The 21,704-nt window shown below is 31.8% G+C and overlaps 1 protein-coding gene across 1 annotated transcript in view; it reads right to left on the bottom strand.

The window, feature by feature from the left end:
- Nucleotides 1–21,704, bottom strand: part of LOC109617191 (uncharacterized) — a 49,696-nt gene that overhangs the window by 13,023 nt on the left and 14,969 nt on the right. Inside the window, exons 12-83 of the mRNA XM_066069029.1 lie at nt 21,237–21,350; nt 20,711–20,827; nt 20,239–20,355; nt 19,909–20,025; nt 19,504–19,620; nt 19,245–19,361; nt 18,162–18,278; nt 17,952–18,065; nt 17,708–17,824; nt 17,009–17,125; nt 16,802–16,918; nt 16,595–16,711; nt 16,323–16,439; nt 16,014–16,130; nt 15,770–15,886; nt 15,562–15,678; nt 15,286–15,402; nt 15,085–15,201; nt 14,324–14,440; nt 14,003–14,119; nt 13,654–13,770; nt 13,440–13,556; nt 13,116–13,232; nt 12,910–13,026; nt 12,561–12,677; nt 12,112–12,228; nt 11,906–12,022; nt 11,565–11,681; nt 10,888–11,004; nt 10,683–10,799; nt 10,460–10,576; nt 10,110–10,223; nt 9,857–9,973; nt 9,591–9,707; nt 9,387–9,500; nt 9,152–9,268; nt 8,934–9,050; nt 8,663–8,776; nt 8,445–8,561; nt 8,213–8,329; nt 8,000–8,113; nt 7,781–7,894; nt 7,570–7,686; nt 7,358–7,471; nt 6,965–7,078; nt 6,749–6,865; nt 6,522–6,647; nt 6,034–6,147; nt 5,811–5,927; nt 5,557–5,673; nt 5,358–5,471; nt 5,055–5,171; nt 4,805–4,918; nt 4,595–4,711; nt 4,378–4,494; nt 4,162–4,275; nt 3,937–4,053; nt 3,614–3,730; nt 3,213–3,329; nt 3,000–3,113; nt 2,774–2,887; nt 2,566–2,682; nt 2,200–2,313; nt 1,971–2,087; nt 1,726–1,839; nt 1,501–1,614; nt 1,290–1,406; nt 1,019–1,135; nt 765–878; nt 441–554; nt 240–353; nt 26–139 (exon numbers count right to left, since the gene is read on the bottom strand). Coding sequence (XP_065925101.1) covers nt 26–139; nt 240–353; nt 441–554; nt 765–878; nt 1,019–1,135; nt 1,290–1,406; nt 1,501–1,614; nt 1,726–1,839; nt 1,971–2,087; nt 2,200–2,313; nt 2,566–2,682; nt 2,774–2,887; nt 3,000–3,113; nt 3,213–3,329; nt 3,614–3,730; nt 3,937–4,053; nt 4,162–4,275; nt 4,378–4,494; nt 4,595–4,711; nt 4,805–4,918; nt 5,055–5,171; nt 5,358–5,471; nt 5,557–5,673; nt 5,811–5,927; nt 6,034–6,147; nt 6,522–6,647; nt 6,749–6,865; nt 6,965–7,078; nt 7,358–7,471; nt 7,570–7,686; nt 7,781–7,894; nt 8,000–8,113; nt 8,213–8,329; nt 8,445–8,561; nt 8,663–8,776; nt 8,934–9,050; nt 9,152–9,268; nt 9,387–9,500; nt 9,591–9,707; nt 9,857–9,973; nt 10,110–10,223; nt 10,460–10,576; nt 10,683–10,799; nt 10,888–11,004; nt 11,565–11,681; nt 11,906–12,022; nt 12,112–12,228; nt 12,561–12,677; nt 12,910–13,026; nt 13,116–13,232; nt 13,440–13,556; nt 13,654–13,770; nt 14,003–14,119; nt 14,324–14,440; nt 15,085–15,201; nt 15,286–15,402; nt 15,562–15,678; nt 15,770–15,886; nt 16,014–16,130; nt 16,323–16,439; nt 16,595–16,711; nt 16,802–16,918; nt 17,009–17,125; nt 17,708–17,824; nt 17,952–18,065; nt 18,162–18,278; nt 19,245–19,361; nt 19,504–19,620; nt 19,909–20,025; nt 20,239–20,355; nt 20,711–20,827; nt 21,237–21,350 — 8,367 coding nt within the window. The remainder of the gene's footprint in view (nt 1–25; nt 140–239; nt 354–440; nt 555–764; nt 879–1,018; nt 1,136–1,289; nt 1,407–1,500; nt 1,615–1,725; nt 1,840–1,970; nt 2,088–2,199; nt 2,314–2,565; nt 2,683–2,773; nt 2,888–2,999; nt 3,114–3,212; nt 3,330–3,613; nt 3,731–3,936; nt 4,054–4,161; nt 4,276–4,377; nt 4,495–4,594; nt 4,712–4,804; nt 4,919–5,054; nt 5,172–5,357; nt 5,472–5,556; nt 5,674–5,810; nt 5,928–6,033; nt 6,148–6,521; nt 6,648–6,748; nt 6,866–6,964; nt 7,079–7,357; nt 7,472–7,569; nt 7,687–7,780; nt 7,895–7,999; nt 8,114–8,212; nt 8,330–8,444; nt 8,562–8,662; nt 8,777–8,933; nt 9,051–9,151; nt 9,269–9,386; nt 9,501–9,590; nt 9,708–9,856; nt 9,974–10,109; nt 10,224–10,459; nt 10,577–10,682; nt 10,800–10,887; nt 11,005–11,564; nt 11,682–11,905; nt 12,023–12,111; nt 12,229–12,560; nt 12,678–12,909; nt 13,027–13,115; nt 13,233–13,439; nt 13,557–13,653; nt 13,771–14,002; nt 14,120–14,323; nt 14,441–15,084; nt 15,202–15,285; nt 15,403–15,561; nt 15,679–15,769; nt 15,887–16,013; nt 16,131–16,322; nt 16,440–16,594; nt 16,712–16,801; nt 16,919–17,008; nt 17,126–17,707; nt 17,825–17,951; nt 18,066–18,161; nt 18,279–19,244; nt 19,362–19,503; nt 19,621–19,908; nt 20,026–20,238; nt 20,356–20,710; nt 20,828–21,236; nt 21,351–21,704) is intronic.

Here is a 21,704-nt window from a genome sequence, read left to right as displayed (position 1 = left end):
AGAACGACCTATATTTTGTGTATACCTCCATCGCAATGTTTTCCTTGCCAGCCTTCTGTACAGTCACAGAAATAGGAGCCGTCATCATTATAGCATGTACCATTATTTTTGCAGGGAAAGGTTAGACATTCATTAACATCTAAAAATAAATACAATTACATGCATACAACATTCCTTTAAATTTGGAATTCAATTTTCTTTTATTTGACTGATTTCTTTTTAAACGTTGCAGTCCATACCTTTGTCGCAATTCAAATCAGTCCATCCTCTTTTGCATACACAGGTGTATGACCCTTTATTGTTGATGCATGTTCCATTGTTGGCACAAGGTGTAGATCGACATTCGTCGACATCTAGCAACAGAATGAATAAGGCATGATATCATCTTTGCATATGATAACATCCTTGCATAATTAGCATTACCAAAACAACCGACTTACCAATATGGCAATCTTGTCCTTGCCAACCTGTCTCACATTCACATGTGTATGATCCAAGCGAGTTGATGCAAGTCCCATTGTTTTGGCATGGGAATAGATCACATTCATTCACATCTGTTCCAAAAAAAGTTTTATATAAATTTTCTAAAAACCCTTTTTTTTTTATATTTAAACAGATATACAAATGTTTCATTATTAGATTTTCTTTTCTCAGAAATAGAAAAACACCAGACTAGCAAGAGTTTTGCAAAACGATACATTTAATAAAAATTAAGACTCAGGATCGTAATTTCTTTTTTGTGAATGAGTTACATATAAACAAACCAGTTTCACAGTCATGTCCTGTCCATCCGGCTGAACAATCACAGGAGTATGAACCATCGTTGTTAATGCAAGTACCATTGTTTTGGCATGGAGACACGTCACATTCATTTTTATCTACAAAAACATTCAAATCAAGTGATAAAAAACTTTAAATGTATCTGTCTATAAATGTTTCACAGCAGCTGATATCAACATGTATATTTTCCAACATAAAAGCGTCGACTGGTATTTGAATCGTTATAATTTAAGCGTACCTATTTCGCAGTGTTGTCCAAGCCATCCATCTTGGCAATCACAGACATATGATCCATCGTTGTTATAGCAAGTACCGTTGTTTCTGCAAGGCCGAACTTCTTCACATTCATCAACGTCTAATATAAAAGAAATGTGTATTAATTAGTTATTATAATAGTCTAATATTGTATATAACAACAACTTTTTTGCTTATACAGTAATTCAATTTTATATTCGAGGTAACAAAAAAAACCCATCAGAATTTGTGAACGATGTGTGTTTGATAAAGACCTGTTTCACAATGTTGATCAATCCATCCGTTCTCGCAAGTACACGTATAAGATCCTTCGCTATTGGTGCAAGTTCCATTGTTTTGACAGGGTTGGTAAACAACACATTCATTAACATCTAAAAAAAAAATAACATTTAAGTTTCATTATCATTGTATAATTTTTAAGCAAGATCAAAATTTACACTAACCCTGTCTAGAAGCCGGGTTTACCTTTCTCACAATCATGACTTTCCCAACCATTCTCACAGCTACATGTGTATGATCCGTTGTTATTAATACAAGTACCATTGTTATGACAAGGCAAATCTAAACATTCATTTCGATCTACAAAAAAAAATCATTATTTAAGATATGTGCAATACAATGACATTTACTACATATGAATATCTTTATACATGTATACAAAACAAAGAGGGATGTGAAACATTCGAATACCTTGCTCACAGTCCTTATCCTGCCAACCAGCTTCACAATTACATTGATAGGAACCGATACTATTGATACAAGTGCCATTATTCTGACAGGGAGATAGGAGACACTCATTCTTATCTACAAAAACAGTAAATTTATCATTCTCATTGCTTAAATTCATTTTCAAAACAATTTCTTTTATTTCAATGAAACACAGGTGAAAAAAAATGACTTTTAATGATTATAGTTTGTTTTAAAGGTAATGTTACCTTCGTCGCAATTTTGATCCTGCCAGCCCTCTGTACAATGACAAATAAAGGACCCATCGTTGTTTATACACGTGCCATTATTTTGACAAGGTTGGTATCTTGTACACTCATCAATATCTAAATTTAAAACAAAAACGTAAGTCGTTATGAACATTTATTAATAGTAAATCTTAATATCAAATAAAATTGTTATTTATAATAACAAAAGCGTATGATTCAAAACATTTACCCTTTTCACAGTTTTGATCTTCCCATCCATCAATACATTTGCAAGAGTACGATCCCAGAGAATTTACACATGTTCCATTATTTTGGCACGGATTGATATTACATTCATTTGTATCTAAAATATAAACAATATTGGTATGTTTTGCGAAGATCCAACACAAGATATGCAGAGGATTAATAAAAAAATGTCAAATATAATTTTTAATCAATCTAGCAAATCTTTTTTAGCAGTCAATTTAGAAATGTCGATGAAGTGAATGAATATAAAATTGCATATATGAATTTTTCATTTGAAAACTTTTTAAAAAAGTACTATTAGTAAACATAAATTAAGTAAGTTTTTTTTAAATTTATTTAAGTTAGGCACCTGTTTCACAGTTATGGCCTTGCCATCCTTCCACACAACTGCATACATATGATCCTTCAGTGTTAGAGCAAGTTCCATTGTTTTGACAAAGTGCTTCATCTTCACATTCATTGACATCTAAGAAATTAAAATAAATAAAAGTGTATGAATTTAACAATATTATTTAAAACACATTGTGAAAAACAGAACCGATTCCTCTTTTACCAACCTTTATCACAGTCTTGACTGGCCCACCCTTCCGTACAGTTACAGTAATAAGATCCTTCTGTATTGTGACAGCTACCATTGCTTTGACAAGGGGAAGCCTGACACTCGTCTATATCTAATAAAAGATATTAAATCATCTTATAAAAACCTTAACATCATTGTAGAAGATAAAACAGTTTTTGTTATCCTTATTCTTATAATAGCACTTCTTATTTAGCGTAACTTACCTTTCTCACAATCATGACCATGCCAACCAGGTGCACAGTCACATTCATAAGAACCCAAGTTGTTGAAGCATGTTCCATTATTTAGGCAAGGTTCTTTTTCACATTCGTCCGCATCTGTATCAAAAATGATAAGTTTAATTTAATTCATTTACAGAGAGAGAGAGAGAGAGAGAGAGAGAGAGAGAGAGAGAGAGGGGGGGGACTAATTTTTACCATTATTACAATGTTTCCCGAGCCAACTCTCAGTACACAGACAGACATAGGATCCATCATTGTTCACACAGGTACCATTATTCTTGCACAAATCTTCAGTCAAACATTCATTTACATCTAAAAGTAAGAACCAGTGGAGTAAAATTAAAGAAAATATATTTTGTTGATTTAAGACATCCAAAAAATACATGTTATTCATCGTCCTCATTTTTCAAAAAGAGAGATTGTAATATATATATAAAATCATATTTCAAAGAATAAAAACATATAATGAGAGTACGAAATCAATGTTTATCAATATTCTTTATAAAACTGAGCTTCAATGGTAAAAATAAAGTGGTAGATAATACACTTCAATCAATTAATTTTTTTAATTGCAGTATAAATCTTCTATGTCTTGCCTTCCTGACAATGGTGTCCTGTCCATCCTCTCCGACATTTACATTCATAAGACCCTCTGTTGTTTATACATGTTCCGTTATTTTCACAGGGTTCAAATAACTTGCACTCGTTTTTATCTGAAACAAAATTATAAAATATGAAATCGTCTTATTTAACACTTTACCATTAACATCAATGTTATCAGAATGTACGTTTAAGGAAGTTAGAGCATTGATTTTGATTAATACGCCAGAGAGAGAGAGAGAGAGAGAGAGAGCGAGCAGTTGTTTTTCAATTAAATTATCCGAACCACGAAAATAAATGTAGTTCAGTCTTTTCGTACCATGTTCGCAATCCTGACCCTGCCAGCCATTGGTGCACTGACATTCATAGGATCCGACATTGTTGACGCATGTTCCGTTGTTCTTGCATGGATCAAGGACTGTGCATTCATCGAAATCTGTCAAATTATATAAATATATATTTGTATTACTCATGATGGTCTGATCATGATAACCGATGAAGAGAATAAATAAATGTCAATAACAAAAGAAAATAAAATTCTCACCGTCATTGCAGTCCTTGTTTTGCCAGCCGTCGGTGCAGTTGCAATGGTATGAACCATCTTCGTTGATGCAAGTTCCATTATTGTTACAAGGGTCAAACATGCATTCGTCCACGTCTAAAATTGAAATTTAAAATTGAATTTGAAAAACTGCAGTACAATTGAATAAAAAGTTTTAAACACCATGATGTATAACTGAAAATGATGATATTTCATTACCCCTCTCACAGTGAACACCTTCCCAACCTTTCTTGCAATAGCAAGAGTAGGAACCTTGGTTGTTTATACACGTCCCATTATGCTGACAAGGGGAATAACGGTCACACTCGTCGATATCTTAAATATAAAACAACATTATAAGTACGTTGTTTAGAGGGTAGCCCTTTTTTGCAAAACAACAACATTTGGTCAAACCTTTTTTAAGAATTTTACCAACCTTCTGTACAGTCTTCATCCTCCCACCCATCAGTGCAGCTGCACGAGTAAGAACCGATATTGTTAATGCATGTGCCATTGTTTTGACATGGAGGGTTATCGCTACACTCATCTACATCTAAGAACGAAGAAATACAATTCTAAATATTCTATAAATACCTGTATTTCAGTCATGAAATATGATTTTGAAAATTAACATTTATATTCTTACCATCAATACAGTCTTGATTCTGCCAGCCGCGAGTACAGTTACAAACATACGACCCAACTGTATTGATACATGTCCCATTGTTTTGACATGGAAACATTTTGCATTCATCGTCATCTAAAAGTTGATGAAAATACAGATTTATTCTTTAAATGGCCAACTCAAAGTATAAACTCCATAGTTTTGCAAATAACAGTCATTTCAAACGATTAAAAAACCAAAAAACTTTGGAAAAAATACTACTGAAGAGTACCTTTCTCACAATGATCTCCTAACCATCCATTATCGCACAAACATTCATAAGATCCATAATTATTGATACAAGTTCCGTTGTTTTCACATGGTGCTTGAATTATGCATTCATCCACATCTGTAATAATTTCAAGACATGATCATTTACAAATGACATATTTTATTTTGCCCGGACTCTCTTGGTCAAAACAGGCTTGTTTATAAATGTATTCCTCAATGCCTTTATAACTTGGCCTATCTTTGTTGCAAAATCAAATTATCGGACACACTTAAATTTGTCATTAACATGAATATTGTTACTTACCGTCTCCACAATGATGACCCTGAAATCCGTTCATACATTCACACTGATATGAACCGTTGTTGTTGTGGCACGTCCCATTATTTTCACAAGGTTCTATCGTACATTCATCTATATCTGCAATTGCAAGGTAGACATTGTTAATGGTACTATGATGCTAAATTTGAAGCTAACAAAATAATAACTCGGAAAGCTCTTCTACCTGTTTGACAGTTTTTGCCTTGCCACCCTGATTGGCAATCACAAATGTAAGATCCAAACGTATTGCTACAATTTCCATTGTTCTGGCATGGTTCGGTAACATTACACTCATCAATATCTATTTTAAAAAATGAAGAAAACTACAATTGTATTCTTTGATTAAAAAAATGATACTTGAGATTGAATTACATTTAAATAATATCGGTAAGATTACTTGATTCACTGATATATTTTTAAAAAAATAAACAAACAAACCAAGTTCGCAATGTTGTCCTTGCCAGCCTTCCGTACACCGGCATGCGTATGATCCATTAGTGTTCAAACAACTTCCTCCATTTTCACATACACCGATGAGCTGGCATTCATTGGCATCTTAACAAAATAGATTAACATTAAACGTAGCAAAAGGACACTAGACTTGAATAAGATATTACTAGCCATGGATGAAACAATGTAATAAAATGGAATAGAATCGAACCTTCCGTGCAATTTTGCCCTTGCCATCCGTCGTCACAATCACAAAAGTATGAGCCATTTGTGTTCAAACAAAATCCGTGTTCGCATGGTGAATATAGATCACATTCGTTCTCATCTACATAAAATAATAACAAAAGATGAACTATACATTCAACTAAATATATCCCTAAAAGACAAAGGTTTTCATTACTATGTTATGTTAATGAACTGCGAACCCTGGATTAGAATAAAGACGGTTAGATCGATATTAAAGGGGTGGAAGATTTAATTGGGATTATATAACGTTTTGAATATAATGTTAAATAGAGGATGTATGTAAATGGTTCGGATAAATAGTCGTATACCTTTTGAATAATTCCATAGTCTGGAAAATAAACTTAACGCCTCATTACACAGACGAATATGAATATATATTGGAAAATAACACATATCAAGTAAACATATTTTTAACAACTTGGATGTATTATTGATAGACATAAAAAATCAAACCTATTTGACAGAGGTTTCCTTCCCATCCCTTCAAACAAATACATTTAAATGACCCATCGTTGTTAATGCATGTTCCATTATTCTGGCAAGGGGACTCAGATTCTAAACCACTGCACTCGTTGATGTCTAGAAAAATCATTTTAAGCAATTTTGCAATCAAACAGACGAGTTGTTTAAAGACAAAAATGTAACATTATCATTATCTGATATTTTTATAAATTTGTTACCTTTTTCACAATTGTTTCCTTGCCAACCCACAGTACAATTGCAGTAGTATGATCCATTCGTGTTGATACAAGTACCATTGTTAACACATGGAGAGTATGCACTACATTCATCGATATCTAAGTTGAAACAAAAGGAAAAGGGTCAGGAGCTACATTGTATTCTTAGCAAATGAAAATACAATATTATTAATGTTTATTATTAATTAATTTGCAAACCTTCTTTGCAGTCTTCGTTTTGCCACCCTTCACTACAATTACACGTATACGACCCCAAACTGTTGATACAGGTCCCGTTGTTCTCACATGGGAATGAATTACATTCATTCACATCTACAAAGATAAACAACTATAGTATTAATCAATAAATATGATTAATGACACATGATATAAACATAAAAAAGTGAAAAGTTTTGTTATTTTTGTTTTGGAGTTTAACGTTTGACTGATATCAGCATGTGACGTCCAGCAGTTGAAACTTATCCAAGTTTAGAAACCATAACTCACACAGATTGACATGAATGTGTAGCAATAGGGAGAAAAATAGATTTATTTTTAACGAATGAATTGTATTTTTGCAGGAGATGATGATATTATGGTTCTTGTTCTGACCTTCCTTGCAATCTTTGTTTTGCCACCCTTTGGAACAATTGCAAACGTATGATCCGAGGGTATTTATACATGTTCCGTTGTTTAAACACGGAAATAAATCGCATTCTTCGCGATCTACCGAAAAAGAGAAAAGAATGGTTGTTAAAGTACAATTATTATTCTTAATTCAAATGGGGTTGAAATTTTCTTTTATCCAAAAAAAAGAAATTTACCGATTTCACAATCGTGTCCCTGCCAACCTTCCTTGCAATCACAATAATATGATCCGTTGTTATTCACACAAGTTCCATTGTTTTGGCACGGAAAATGTACATCACACTCATTTATATCTGTGAAAGAATCAACAAAGCAATTATAATTTGAAAATCACAATAGCATTGGTAAAAGAGAAGCGATTAGAGTAATTTTTCAATTTTTTATAACCTTCGATGCAATTCTTATTCTTCCATCCATCTGTGCAGTTACATGTGTATGATCCATTGTTGTTCACACATGTTCCATTATTTTCACAAGGATTAAAATCACATTCATTGACATCTGAGGAAAGAAATTAACAATGAATTAAAATACACTCCCATTTTCAATAATTATAAGTTATAACTTTGAATTTTTGATTTTAAAAAATGCAATTTTGTATCTTACCATCCTCACAATGTTGTCCTTTCCAACCCTCTATGCACTCACAAACATATGATCCATTGTTATTGATACAAGTTCCATTGTTATTGCAGGGTGCAAAATCACATTCATTGACATCTACAACATAGACAGTAGCACACATATATCTTATGATTACATTTCTTTGACAATGTGCTTTTGCTTGACAAAAATTACGGGCAACAATTTGACCTTTACCTCTGTCACAATGTTGATCCTGCCAACCATCTACACAGTCACATTGATAAGATCCATTGTTGTTCAGACACGTTGCATTGTTTCTGCATGGACTGAATACTTCGCATTCATCAACATCTAAAATGATCATTAGAATACTCATTTGAATAGCTCCTTACACCTTTTCCTATATTAATACGACGTCTCACTGCAGGTATCCTTCTAATAAATACAATTTTGTGTTTATCATTACCATCTTTGCAATCATGTCCCTGCCATCCTTCTGTGCAGTTACAAACATAGGATCCATTATTGTTGATACACGTAGCATTGTTTCTACAGGGACTGTAAGCGTCACATTCATTGACATCTGTTTAAAAAACACCGTTCATTTAATTAATTGATTTTCTTATGATGTTCAAACCATGGCCAGTTATTAGTGTAACATTTAAACTTATTTATTGTTACTACCTTCATTGCAGTTTTTGTCTGCCCAACCGTCTGTGCAATTGCATGTGTATGACCCTTCACTATTTATGCAGGTTCCGTTGTTGTCACAGGGTGTAAAGTCACACTCATTGATATCTATAAGGAATTTTAACAGGTACAATAGTATTATATTAAATATTGTTTTCTAAAAGAACATACCATACAACAAATTAGCACGGAATTAAATTAAAATTTAACTTTAAAAACAAATTAGAAAAAAGCTTCATTATTTTCGCAGTCAAGATATTTCTACCCGTATCACAATGTTGTCCCTCCCAGCCTTTTAAGCAGTCACATTCGTAGGATCCGTTGTTATTGAGACACGATGCATTATTATGACAAGGCTTAAACATTTGACATTCATCAACATCTGAAACAATAAACAGGTATTTCAACCAACAATATCAAAAGAATTACATGGTCAGTTAGAGACATAACAATATCTGAAAATATTTGAATATTGCTCTGTACCTTCTTCACAATCATGTCCTTGCCAGCCCTTCGTACAATTGCAAACATATGAGCCATTGTTGTTGATACAAATTCCATCGTGTTGGCATGGCTTTAATATGTAACATTCGTTCTCATCTGAAAAGAGAAAATTAACATCAATTAAAGAAACATTTCGTAGCAGTTCAATTGTATATATAATTGGAAATCAATACAAATGTGATCGAGGTAAACTTTTAAAATTTCTTTTAATTACCATCTACACAATCTTTGTTGCCCCATCCCAATGCACAGTTACATTCATAAGACCCTTGTGTGTTGATACAGGTTCCATTATTGAAACATGGCTGAAACTCGCATTCATCAATATCTGAAAAATTATAAAGAATAAAAGAAATGTATGAAGATAATAAACAATTTATCACTGATATACGCGTTTAAACGAATATTGTATACAAACCTCTGTCACAGTGTTGACCAGTCCACCCCTCCTTACACATACATTGGTAAGAACCTTTTATGTTGATGCATGTTCCATTGTTTTCACAAAGATTCAACACTTCACATTCGTCGACATCTTTTAAAAACAGCAACCGAAAGAATTATCAGAGAAATGTTTTTTTATCTACTCAGGTGATGGTATGAAACTAAATACATGTAAACCTATATAAATACAGATGTAGAGTTACTCTGAAATAAAAAGAACTATTAATTTCACTTTTTTACCTTTTTCACAATCATGCCCCTCCCATCCTTCTGTACAGTTACAGCTGTATGATCCATTTGTATTCAAACATGTTGCATTATTGAAGCAAGGCTGAAACCGGGTACATTCATCAACATCTACAAATATAAAAAATAAATCAATTTAATTAACGATTTCATTTTGATTTTAAAAAAAACTACAAGTTTATCCCTGTGCGTTAATATAAGAAAGAATGACATTTTGACGGATGTAGATATAAATAGAAACATTTACCATCCAAACAGTCCTGATTTTCAAAGCCTTTAGTGCAGTTACAAAAGTAGGATCCATCATTGTTGATACATGTTCCGTTGTTTTTGCACGGGTATTGGTTACATTCATTCACATCTAGAAAATATTGAGGTTTCATCAGTGAATATCAACAATATCAATAGAGATACAAAAACCTTTATCAAAGTACAAAATAAGTAAAAAGTAAAGCCCATAATAAAAAAAATTGTTTGTCTTTATAAAAAAAAGTAGATTAATGCATCAGTAGTCGAGAAACTCTGATTATGTGACATGAAATTTACATCAATATGGATAGGGGTAATTGTCAATGCTATTTATGTTTTTGTAAATACCATCTTCACAATGCTGTCCCTGCCAACCATCTTCACAATTGCATACGTATGATCCATTGTTGTTGATACATGTACCATTGTGTTTACACAAATCTGTCAGTTGGCATTCGTCCGCATCTGCAATGGAAATGAAAAGCTACATTGATGTAATGATTGTTATAACTTTGAAATGTAAAATGCTTTACAATTTAATCAGATATCTAATGGAATGTAATATAATAACCATCTTCACAATGTTTTCCCTGCCATCCTTCTGAACAATTACACACGTAAGAACCGTTGTTATTGATACAAGTACCATTGTGTTCACATAGATCCGTCACATGACACTCGTTTACATCTAAGATGGCAATTATTTTCAGCATAACCAGAAGCACAAAAAACGATAGTTATATTAGTGAGGAATAAAAATTATATATGTAGTTTACCATCTTCACAATGTTGTCCCTGCCAGCCATCTTTACAATCACAGACATAAGATCCATTGTTGTTGATACAGGTTCCATTGTGTTGACACAGATCTGTCAGTTGACATTCATCCACATCTACGATAAGAATTCGGGGATTTATCATTGCAATGTTTGTTTTGAATGCTCATATACAAACAATTTGTTTTTTAATCTTACACTTACCATCTTCACAATGTTGACCCTGCCATCCTACTGAACAGTTACATATGTAAGAACCGTTGTTATTGATACAAGTACCATTGTGTTCACACAGGTCCATTACTTGGCACTCGTTTATGTCTGGAATTGCGATTGGTTCCATATGTTAGGTGTTCAAAAATTGTCGAAAGGCAGTTTCAAATATAATGAACATTTAATTCAAAATCTTCAGAATGCTGTTTAAATCTAAACCAATGGTCTTCAATCTTAACGGTTTTTTGTTAAAAAAAAACCCAAAAAAACCCCCAAAACAAACAAACAACAACAACAAAACAAAATATTAAGCTTTTCCGTTCGAAAGTATTATAAGTGGTCAACAAAGAAACTATTCATGAAGATATAGAACTTAACGATACTGTCCTCGCAAAACCTGCTTTTTTGATTAATTGTATGTTTTCTTGTGTATGAAGAAATAATTTATTTGTTTTAATATTTACCATTTGCACAATGCTGTCCCTGCCATCCTTCTGAACAGTTACAAACGTAAGAACCGTTGTTATTGATACAAGTACTATTATGTTCACAAAGGTCCATCACTTGACATTCGTTTATATCTAGAATAACAATCATTTTCAACAATTAAGATATGAAAACAATGCAAAAAGGTCTAGTGTTTTATCAGGGTTTTAAGGTATCATTATACACTTTATTAACCATTTTCTCAATGAAGTCTTTTTATTTCTCTATATTTCTTTTTGGATTATATAAAAGGAAACCAATCAAGTTTTCGTACTAATGATTAAAGAGAAACCGAAAAAAATGAATTTAAGTAGTTTACCATCTTCACAATGTTGTCCCTGCCAACCATCTTCGCAATTACAGACATAAGATCCATTGTTGTTGATACAAGTTCCATTGTGTTTACAAAGATCTGTTAGTTGACATTCGTCCACATCTGTATCAAAAATAAATTATTTCACAGTTGCAATGATCATTTTTCAACCAATATACTAATATTTTTTTTATTCATTGTCATTTATTTACCATCTTCACAATGCTGTCCTTGCCATCCCTCTGAACAGTTACATACGTAAGAACCGTTGTTATTGATACAAGTACCATTGTGTTCACACAGGTCCATTACTTGACACTCGTTTATGTCTGGAATTGCAATTGGTTCCATATTTTAAAATGTACAAAAATTGTTGAAAGGCAGTTTCAAATATATTTAACATTTAATTCAAAATCTTCAAAATGCTGTTTTAATCTAAACCAATGGTCTTCAATGTTGACGTTTTTTTGTAAAAGATATATTAAGCTTTTCAGATCCAAAGTATTATAAGTGATCAACAAAGAAACTAGTCATGAAGATATAGAACTTTACGATGCTGTCCTCGCAAAACCTGCTCTTTTGATGCCTTGTATGTTTTCTTTCCTCTAATATGTAAGTGTTCTTGTGTATGAAGAAATAATTTATTTGTTTTAATATTTACCATTTGCACAATGCTGTCCCTGCCATCCTTCTGAACAGTTACAAACGTAAGAACCGTTGTTATTGATACAAGTACTATTATGTTCACAAAGGTCCATCACTTGACATTCGTTTATATCTAGAATAACAATCATTTTCAACAATTAAAATATGAAAACAATGCAAAATGGTCAAGTGTTTTATCAGGGTTTTAAGGTATCATTATACGATTTATTAACCATTTTCTAAATGAATTTTTTTTTTATTTCTCAACATTTCTTTTTGGATTTTCTAAAAGGAAACCAATCAAGTTTTCGTACTAATGATTAAAGAGAAACCGAAAAAAATGAATTTAAGTACATGTAGTTTACCATCTTCACAATGTTGTCCCTGCCAACCATCTTCGCAATTACAGACATAAGATCCATTGTTGTTGATACACGTTCCATTGTGTTTACAAAGATCTGTTAGTTGACATTCGTCCACATCTGTATCAAAAATAAATTATTTCACAGTTGCAATGATTGTTTTTCAACCAATGTACTAATATTTTTTTTATTCATTGTCATTTATTTACCATCTTCACAATGCTGTCCTTGCCATCCCTCTGAACAGTTACATACGTATGAACCGTTGTTATTGATACAAGTACCATTGTGTTCACACAGGTCATTGGTTTGACACTCGTTTAAATCTAGAATTACAATTAACAATAACCAATATGTAAACAATGCAAAAAGTCTAGCTTTTTATCAGGTATTTCAAGATACTCTTAAACTTTATTCTCAATGCAGTCGTTTATACTTGTATTGTTTTTAATTAGATTAAATAAAAGAAAAACCAATCCAATTTCCAATAGAATTTTGGCAGTGAAAATTGAAAATGAATTCATGTAGTTTACCATCTTCACAATGTTGTCCCTGCCAACCAACTTCGCAATTACAGATATAAGATCCATTGTTGTTGATACAGGTCCCATTGTGTTGACACAGATCTGTCAGTTGACATTCGTCCATATCTGTATTGACAATTACATATGTTGCAATAGTGTTTTTAAACTGAATATGAACAAATGATTTTTTATTCAATTATTTTATATAATGCAACTTTATTACCATCTTCACAATGTTGTCCCTGCCATCCTTCTGAACAATTACATACGTATGAACCGTTGTTATTGATACAAGTACCATTATGTTCACATAGATCCTTCAGATTGCATTCGTTGATATCTAGAATAAGAAGTTTTTAATAAAACGTAAGAGAAAAACATTTCTAAATAAATCTAGTGTTTCTACTTGCTTTCAAAACCATCTAAAACTAGTTATTTGCTATCTTTAAAATATTGTTTTTACAGCAATTTACTTGCAATATACTTCTAAATTCTTTATTTTGAAGAAAGAACTTAACAATAAAAATGCAAACATAATTTTGTCGACCAACAAAAACGAACAGTAAAATTACCATCTTCACAATGATGTCCTTGCCAGCCTGCTATACATTCACAGACATAGGATCCATTATTGTTGATACAAGTCCCATTATGCATACAAATATCAATATTCTGGCATTCATCAATATCTACAAAAACATTTCATTTTGATATTGTAAATCAATATAATAGTTAACATTCCTTGCTTTGTCAGGAAAAACTGAATGATAAAATAATATTTCATGATCAGATTCACAAAAACTACTTTTAAACATTTGTTTGATTATTTGTATTCAGCAGTTAAATTTTTAAGTTTGCAAAAAAATATTGCTGACACGGAAAAAACATCTTACCATCTTCACAATGCTGTCCCTGCCACCCAGCCTCACAGATACATTTATATGAGCCATCGGTGTTAATACAGGTTCCATTATTTGTACAGAGGTCAGTCACTTCACATTCGTTTGCGTCTAATAAAGTAAATTTACTTTTTTCAAATTAAATTTACACAGGGAGCAAAACCATCTTCTACATAAAGAACACAAACCTTAACTTCACTCGTTGAAGCGCGGTCAAATTTTTGACGAGCAATGATAATATCAAAACCACTTAATGATTAAAAATGGTGAAGAAATACAAACAAGTGACCTAGTCGCGATACCTTCCCCTTCTTTCGAATCCAAAGATTTTTACATATCTAAGTGCATGTACGTTTTTCTGAATACAGAGGCTTTTATCTTATTTTTCAATGCCACTTACAAAAATGTTTGGAAATTGGTTATCATATGTTTAGTATATAAAGCTAAATGTATAACTTAATATATACTTTTTAACAAATCAAGTTGTTCTACCCTTAAAATTTAAATTCATTTAAGCCTGACATACGATGTAAAATATATTCATTCTTGTTAGAATCTTCTGTAAACTAATGTATACAATTAAATATATGATAAAGTTAAGTAAGTTTTTATGAATTTAAAGTTGTTCTTTTTCAAAATATCATAAACTCTCTAATAATTATGATCTATACTTTCAGAGTGTATTTCAAAATCTCTTTTAGGCAAATTGCTCATTTATTGTTAACAAATTTTTTTAAAGATTACTTTGTACTGACCATCTTCACAATGTTGTCCCTGCCAGCCGTCAGTACAATTACAGATATAGGATCCATTATTGTTAATACAGGTTCCATTGTGTTTACACAGTTCCGTTATTTCACATTCATCAACATCTACAAAAATAAACTAGACAAATTGATACTAAGCACATGACAAAAATTGTTCGGATCTTTTAAACGTTTTATCAAATAATCTACCATCGGAGCAGTGTTTCCCTTTCCAACCATCTGTACAGTCGCATACGTAGGACCCATTGTTGTTGATGCATGTTCCATTGTGTTCACAAATATTCTGCTGATCACATTCGTTGTAATCTTTAACCAAAAACAAAGGATTTATTAGTATGTCTTGCTATTTCTGACACCATTAATAAACTTATATTTTACTGAGAAAACATTTTTATAGTAAAAATGCAATGAAGTTCCAACTTAGTTCAAAATTTTCCTCAATAAGATTTTATACATGTAGTTTACCATCTTCGCAATGTTGTCCTCGCCATCCCTCTTCACAATTGCACACGTAAGAACCTTTGGTATTTAGGCAAGTCCCGTTGTTTTTACACAAATGCAACATTTGGCATTCGTCGATATCTTCAATACAAATTTAAATACAGTCAACTCTTTTGATTGTTGTTTTAAAGAGAACAAAGGTTTGTTTAATATTAAGATTAATCTTGCTTACCATCTTTACAATGTTTTCCTTGCCATCCATCTGTACAGTTACAAATGTATGAGCCGTTATTATTGATGCAAGTTCCATTGTGTTCACAAAGATTTGCAACTTCGCATTCGTTGAAGTCTAGACAGAAAAAAAATACAAAATAAAAAAAACGTTAATGTGTATTAGATATAACAATAAAGATGTTGACATCTATGAGTTTATATAGAAGTAAATTATGTAAAATCAAGCGTTATATAATGTTTACCGTTTTCGCAATGCTGTCCTTGCCAACCAACTGTACAGTTACACTCATAGGAACCGTTCTTATTAATGCACGTCCCATTATTCTCGCACAAGTAGGTTACCTGACATTCGTCGACATCTAAAGAAATGACATGTTATAAAAGAGGTTAATGATGTAGATTAAGAAACGTACATAAGGATTATGTTTTAATCGTTTTGGTGCATGATTTTTTTTAATCCTTTATTGGCTGGTTATAGAAAAAAAATTATGATGATTAAAGCAGCAAATTTTGCTATTTTACCTTTTTAAATGCTTTTTAAATATTCTTACCGACTTCACAGTTCGAACCCTGCCACCCATCTGTACAGCTGCAGGCGTAGGATCCATTGTTGTTAATACATGTTCCATTGTGTTTACATAGATCGACCTCATGGCATTCGTTGACATCTACATCGTAAAAAGGTTATATTAAAAAAAACACTTGTTGACTTCTAAAACGTAAAAATGTTATGGTAGATAAACACTTATGTGTATTTTCTGCATTCAATCTCATTTTCTCTGCATTAACATTATATAGGAATGATTTTTTTAAACAGTCTTACCCTCTTCACAGTGCTGCCCTTGCCAACCATCTGCGCAGTCACAAACATATGAACCATTGCTGTTGATGCAGGTTCCATTGTGTTTACACAAATCTGTCTTTTGACATTCATCAACATCTAAATTAGACAAATAAGACTTTGAACTCACTTTCTCATTATATGTTTTTACCTTTTCTGCATTCATATGTAAAAGCCAGGAGTTTTTACCATCTTCACAATGCTGTCCTTGCCAACCATCTGTACAGTCACAAACATATGAACCATTGTTGTTGATACAGGTCCCGTTGTGTTTACACAAATCTGTCTTTTGACATTCATCAACATCTAAATTAGACAAATAAGACTTTGAACTCACTTTCTCATTATATGTTTTTACCTTTTCTGCATTCATATGTAAAAGCCAGGAGTTTTTACCATCTTCACAATGCTGTCCTTGCCAACCATCTGTACAGTCACAAACATATGAACCATTGTTGTTGATACAGGTCCCGTTGTGTTTACACATATCTGTCTTTTGACACTCATCAACATCTACAACGGAATTTGACATGTAAACCATTTTGATATCTGTCATTATGGTCTAATCTACAATCACCCGTCAAAAGTATGTCATATTTACCCCCTATATTTTTGTTTGAAAATAAGGCTTATTTTGAAAAGATTTTTGATGGGTTTTTTTATTCGTTTTTTTCTTCAGATTTTGAAGAAATTCATATTAATTGCAGTAGAATCAAATTGCACTTTTTGACATACTTTGAAATAGTTTTCTGAGAACTCATTTTTAAAACATGGTATTTAAAACACAAAATTAAGATATTTTCCGAAAGCTCTACCATATATCTTTTGCAGTGTATGAGCCAAGAGATATCTTACATTGAATTGTTAATATAAAATTGCAAAAAAGGTGGTTGGAGAGATATCTAAATATAATTTCCAATGTAATACAGAAATCCTGAATCCGAGTCTTTTAGAAATTAGTCAAGGGGTCACTTTTAAACAATTCTTTGAAAAATGTTAGTTTTCAATATTTTTTTGGGTAAAAAGAGAAGTGTGGACATAGTTTTGTCACCTGAGTGTATTTCTGCATTCGAATACATAACAAAGAGTTCTTACCATCATCACAATGCTGTCCTTGCCAACCATTTGTACAGTTGCATACATATGAACCATTGTTGTTAATGCATGTCCCGTTGTGTTTACACAAGTCAGTCTTTTGACATTCATCAACATCTACAAAAGAAATACTTCTGATAATCTCATCGGGCTTTTATTGGGGGGAGGGTTAAAAAATGCAGTTTTGGTTGGGTGATTTGCATCTGTCTTTATTGGGCTGTTGATTTTGATATATTTTTTTTACCATTCAAACAGTTTTGGTCTTTCCATCCCGTGGTGCAGTCACAAATATATGATCCTACAGTATTGACACAAGTTCCGTTGTTTTGACAAGGCGAAAATTGACATTCATCGAAATCTAAGATAATTAGAGATAACACGGGATGATACTCCTATAACAAAATTAAGCTCTAAACAACAAATAAAACATCAAGTGTTAACTTTTGCAGGATACCTTCTTCACAATCTTTTCCCTGCCATCCGTCATTACAAGCACAAATATATGAACCGTTATTGTTATTGCATGTTCCATTGTTCTGACAGGGGTTCGCGACAATACATTCATCCAGATCTTATAATTATAAAATGTTTACATAAAAAGCATTCATGTCATCTGTGTTTGATCAAGAACAAAAATCAATATTAAATAATAACACTATGAAAACGCAATAGCAGGTCTGATAACCATTAACTACCCATATTTATCACATGTTTATCTCAATATGCGGTGGATATCACTCATGGGATAAATTTTTGATATTATACTGAGTGGTCTTACGCCACGTGACGTCATAATTAAACATTACGTAGCATCAGGATGATTGACGTACAATGAAAAAGTAACAAAACAATTCAGTTGAAAAGTGTAGAGTTATAGATGAGAAACATTTAATGCTGTTTCATATTTTATTAAGAATTTATATAATTATGCTTAAAATTAAAATGTTTGTTTCTCTTTAAGGAACTTTTTTCCGTGCGTAAAATTGACGTCTTGTAGTAAATGTGTTGTGTGGCTTACAATTATAATTCTATAGAAACAACTGAGATTTAAAAAAGATGTGGTATAACATGTGATAACATGTGATAAAAAGAATCTCTCATGATTTGCGATGGTATATGATTTTTTATCCAACTCGTTGTGTGTTTTCTATCCCCTCGCAAAGGCCGGGGGATAGAAAACACAACTCGTTGGATAAAAATCAAATACAATCGCACATCATGAGAGATCCTATATAAAAAGCTTACGTTTTATTTGTATTGGCTGACAAAATCACTATTAAATAATTACGTTATGAACTTTAAAATAGAGACGTTTATCATAAAGGGTGTTTTAATCAATTACTTTAACAGAGTTGAAAACTATATGCAAGGAATAGTGTTATTTTATAAGTTTACAGACATATCACTGTATTTAATTTTTACACAAAAAAGTAAACTTAATATGATGTATTATTGATTTACTTTTTTAATTTTTTTTTTAAAATGCTTCAAATTTTACTTTTAAGACAACATTGATAAGTTGAAACAAAAACTGTACCATCTTCGCAATTGTTTCCCTGCCACCCTTCTTTGCATGTACATGCATAAGAACCATTGTTATTAAGGCAGGTTCCATTGTTTTGACACGGCAAGAGCATGTCGCATTCATTTATATCTGAAAAATAAAAACAACATAACGTTCAAGTAAATGTCAAAAGGGGGTAGAAGTAACTGATGAACAATTTGATTTTAACGCCTGAATTCTAATATCCTATTATTCAAGTAATCTGCAAGGCTGGATCATTAAACTGATGTACCTTTTTGGCAGTGTTTATCCTGCCACCCAGATGAACAGTTACACGTGTAGGATCCATTGGTATTTATACAGGTTCCGTTGTTTTCGCAAAGTTCTAAATTCTCACACTCATTTACATCTTCAAAAGGAAATACACAACTTAAGGAATGTTAGCGGTATATCCTCATAAAGATACAACGAAAGAGCGAATTCTTTTTAATTCAATGAGAGTTGGATGGGCGTAGTCAAGTTTAGATTATATTGAGCAGGAAAGCTCTGTTTGGGGATACGTGAAAATATTCAAATTTATTGGTTTTATAAGTTTAAAAATGAAGCATGAAAATTTAAGGTACATCTGTAGTAATTGCTTTACCATCCAGCCTCTTTATAGACTCTTTAAAATAATATTTAACAATATTTAAGTCACCTTCTTTGCAGTGTTTTCCTTGCCAGCCTTCGCTGCAGTCACATTTATAAGAACCAGCTGTATTTTGACATGTTCCGTTATTTTCACAAATATCCGCGAAATTACATTCATCAACATCTACAGAAAAATGAAGGAAGATAAAACAGATTGTTGCTACCAGTTCATTCATATATAAAAATAATATGTGGTGTTCCGTTGTTGTTTCACAGAAATTCCTTACATTCATTCCCATATACTCAAGCATTTCATATAATTAATGAATAACAGACATTGAATGAAAATTGTATTACATTAGACCTATCTCTTTTTAATTAATGTATCATAAATCACCTCGATCACAATGTTGTCCCTTCCAACCATCTGAACACAAACAAATGTAGGACCCTTCGTTATTGTGACAAGTTCCGTTATTTAGGCATAAACCCAGTTTTTCGCATTCATTCCGATCTTAAAGAGAAAAAAAAATCATCGAATCAAATTTTACGCTAAACATAACCATTTCAACATTATTCAACATTTTGTCAACAAAACCAAGAATGTAATACGTAATTAAGATTTCGGACGAATCAAAATGAAAAATTGCCCATGATATATCAAATAATATCCATTTCGTCCGAACAGATATATAACTAATTTAGCATATAGGATTGTTGACTTCTTAATTTGATGATATATTGAGCAAAAGAATTGTAATTTTATTTATTGTTTACTAGCGAACAAACATGATAGATTAAGTATATAATGTATTGCAGTAATTTCTGTAATAGTCATAATGATGTGACCCGATATTAAAGGGGATTACCTTCTTTGCAATGTCTGCCCATGTAACCGTCTGTACATTCACAAACATAGGAGCCATTATTATTTACACAAGTTCCGTTATTTTGACAAGGAAAGGATACAGCACATTCGTCAATATCTGGAAATAAAATACGCATATCTTAAAGTTTTCCTTTTACATTATGTACAAATGTATTCTATCAAGAAGGTCATTGGCATTCCTTGTTTCATAAATCCTTATCTATCATTATTTAAGAGCAAGAATTTGTAAATCAATTATATTTTCCAACACAACTCATGAACGAGGCCTTTTCCTATTTATACAGTTTGAAACCAAAGAATGATAAATATATCGATTTAATTTAAAATTGTCGAATTTTAGCAGATTAGATTTATAAATACCCCGTCGTTTTACTAAATCAATTTTTAAAGAAGAACTTTCGGTTTTTTCACTGATGGATTTGTATATCCCTTATAACTCAAGACAGTATTTAGTTTAATTTTTTTTCACTAAAAGAAATACATTAACATTTTCACTCGAATTTTACCTGTGTCGCAGTTTTGATCTTGCCAACCATCTGTGCAATTGCACAAGTAAGATCCAAATGTGTTCACGCAAGAGCCATTGTTCTGACATGGGAAGAATTCGCATTCATTTTGATCTGTTCCAATAAAGCATATCTATAGACATTATTTTTCTTCGGTATAAAATCTGGAATTGCATATTTATTTTGCATTATGTTTATTTCATATCAACAGAAGTTAAAGTCTACTATAAAACAAACTGTCATTTTTTTTTCAAAAATACTGAAACAAGAATTTCTAATTGGTATCACAAATTACTGTCACATATTTTTAAGAATAACAAGTAAACAATTTTTTGATTGTATAAAAAATTAAACATATAATGATATAAAATAATGTAATATGATTATTTATCAAGACAAGAAAAACTAAATTTCTGAGAAAAAACAGGACTTTGAAATTAATCTAAAGATAAGGATCAAATTGTTGCA

Source organism: Magallana gigas, chromosome 8 (assembly GCF_963853765.1).
Source record: "Magallana gigas chromosome 8, xbMagGiga1.1, whole genome shotgun sequence".
Classification (NCBI taxonomy): Eukaryota; Metazoa; Mollusca; class Bivalvia; order Ostreida; family Ostreidae; genus Magallana; species Magallana gigas.
The sequence above is the reverse complement of the archived record's forward strand: the minus strand, read 5'-3'. Positions and strand labels throughout refer to the sequence as shown.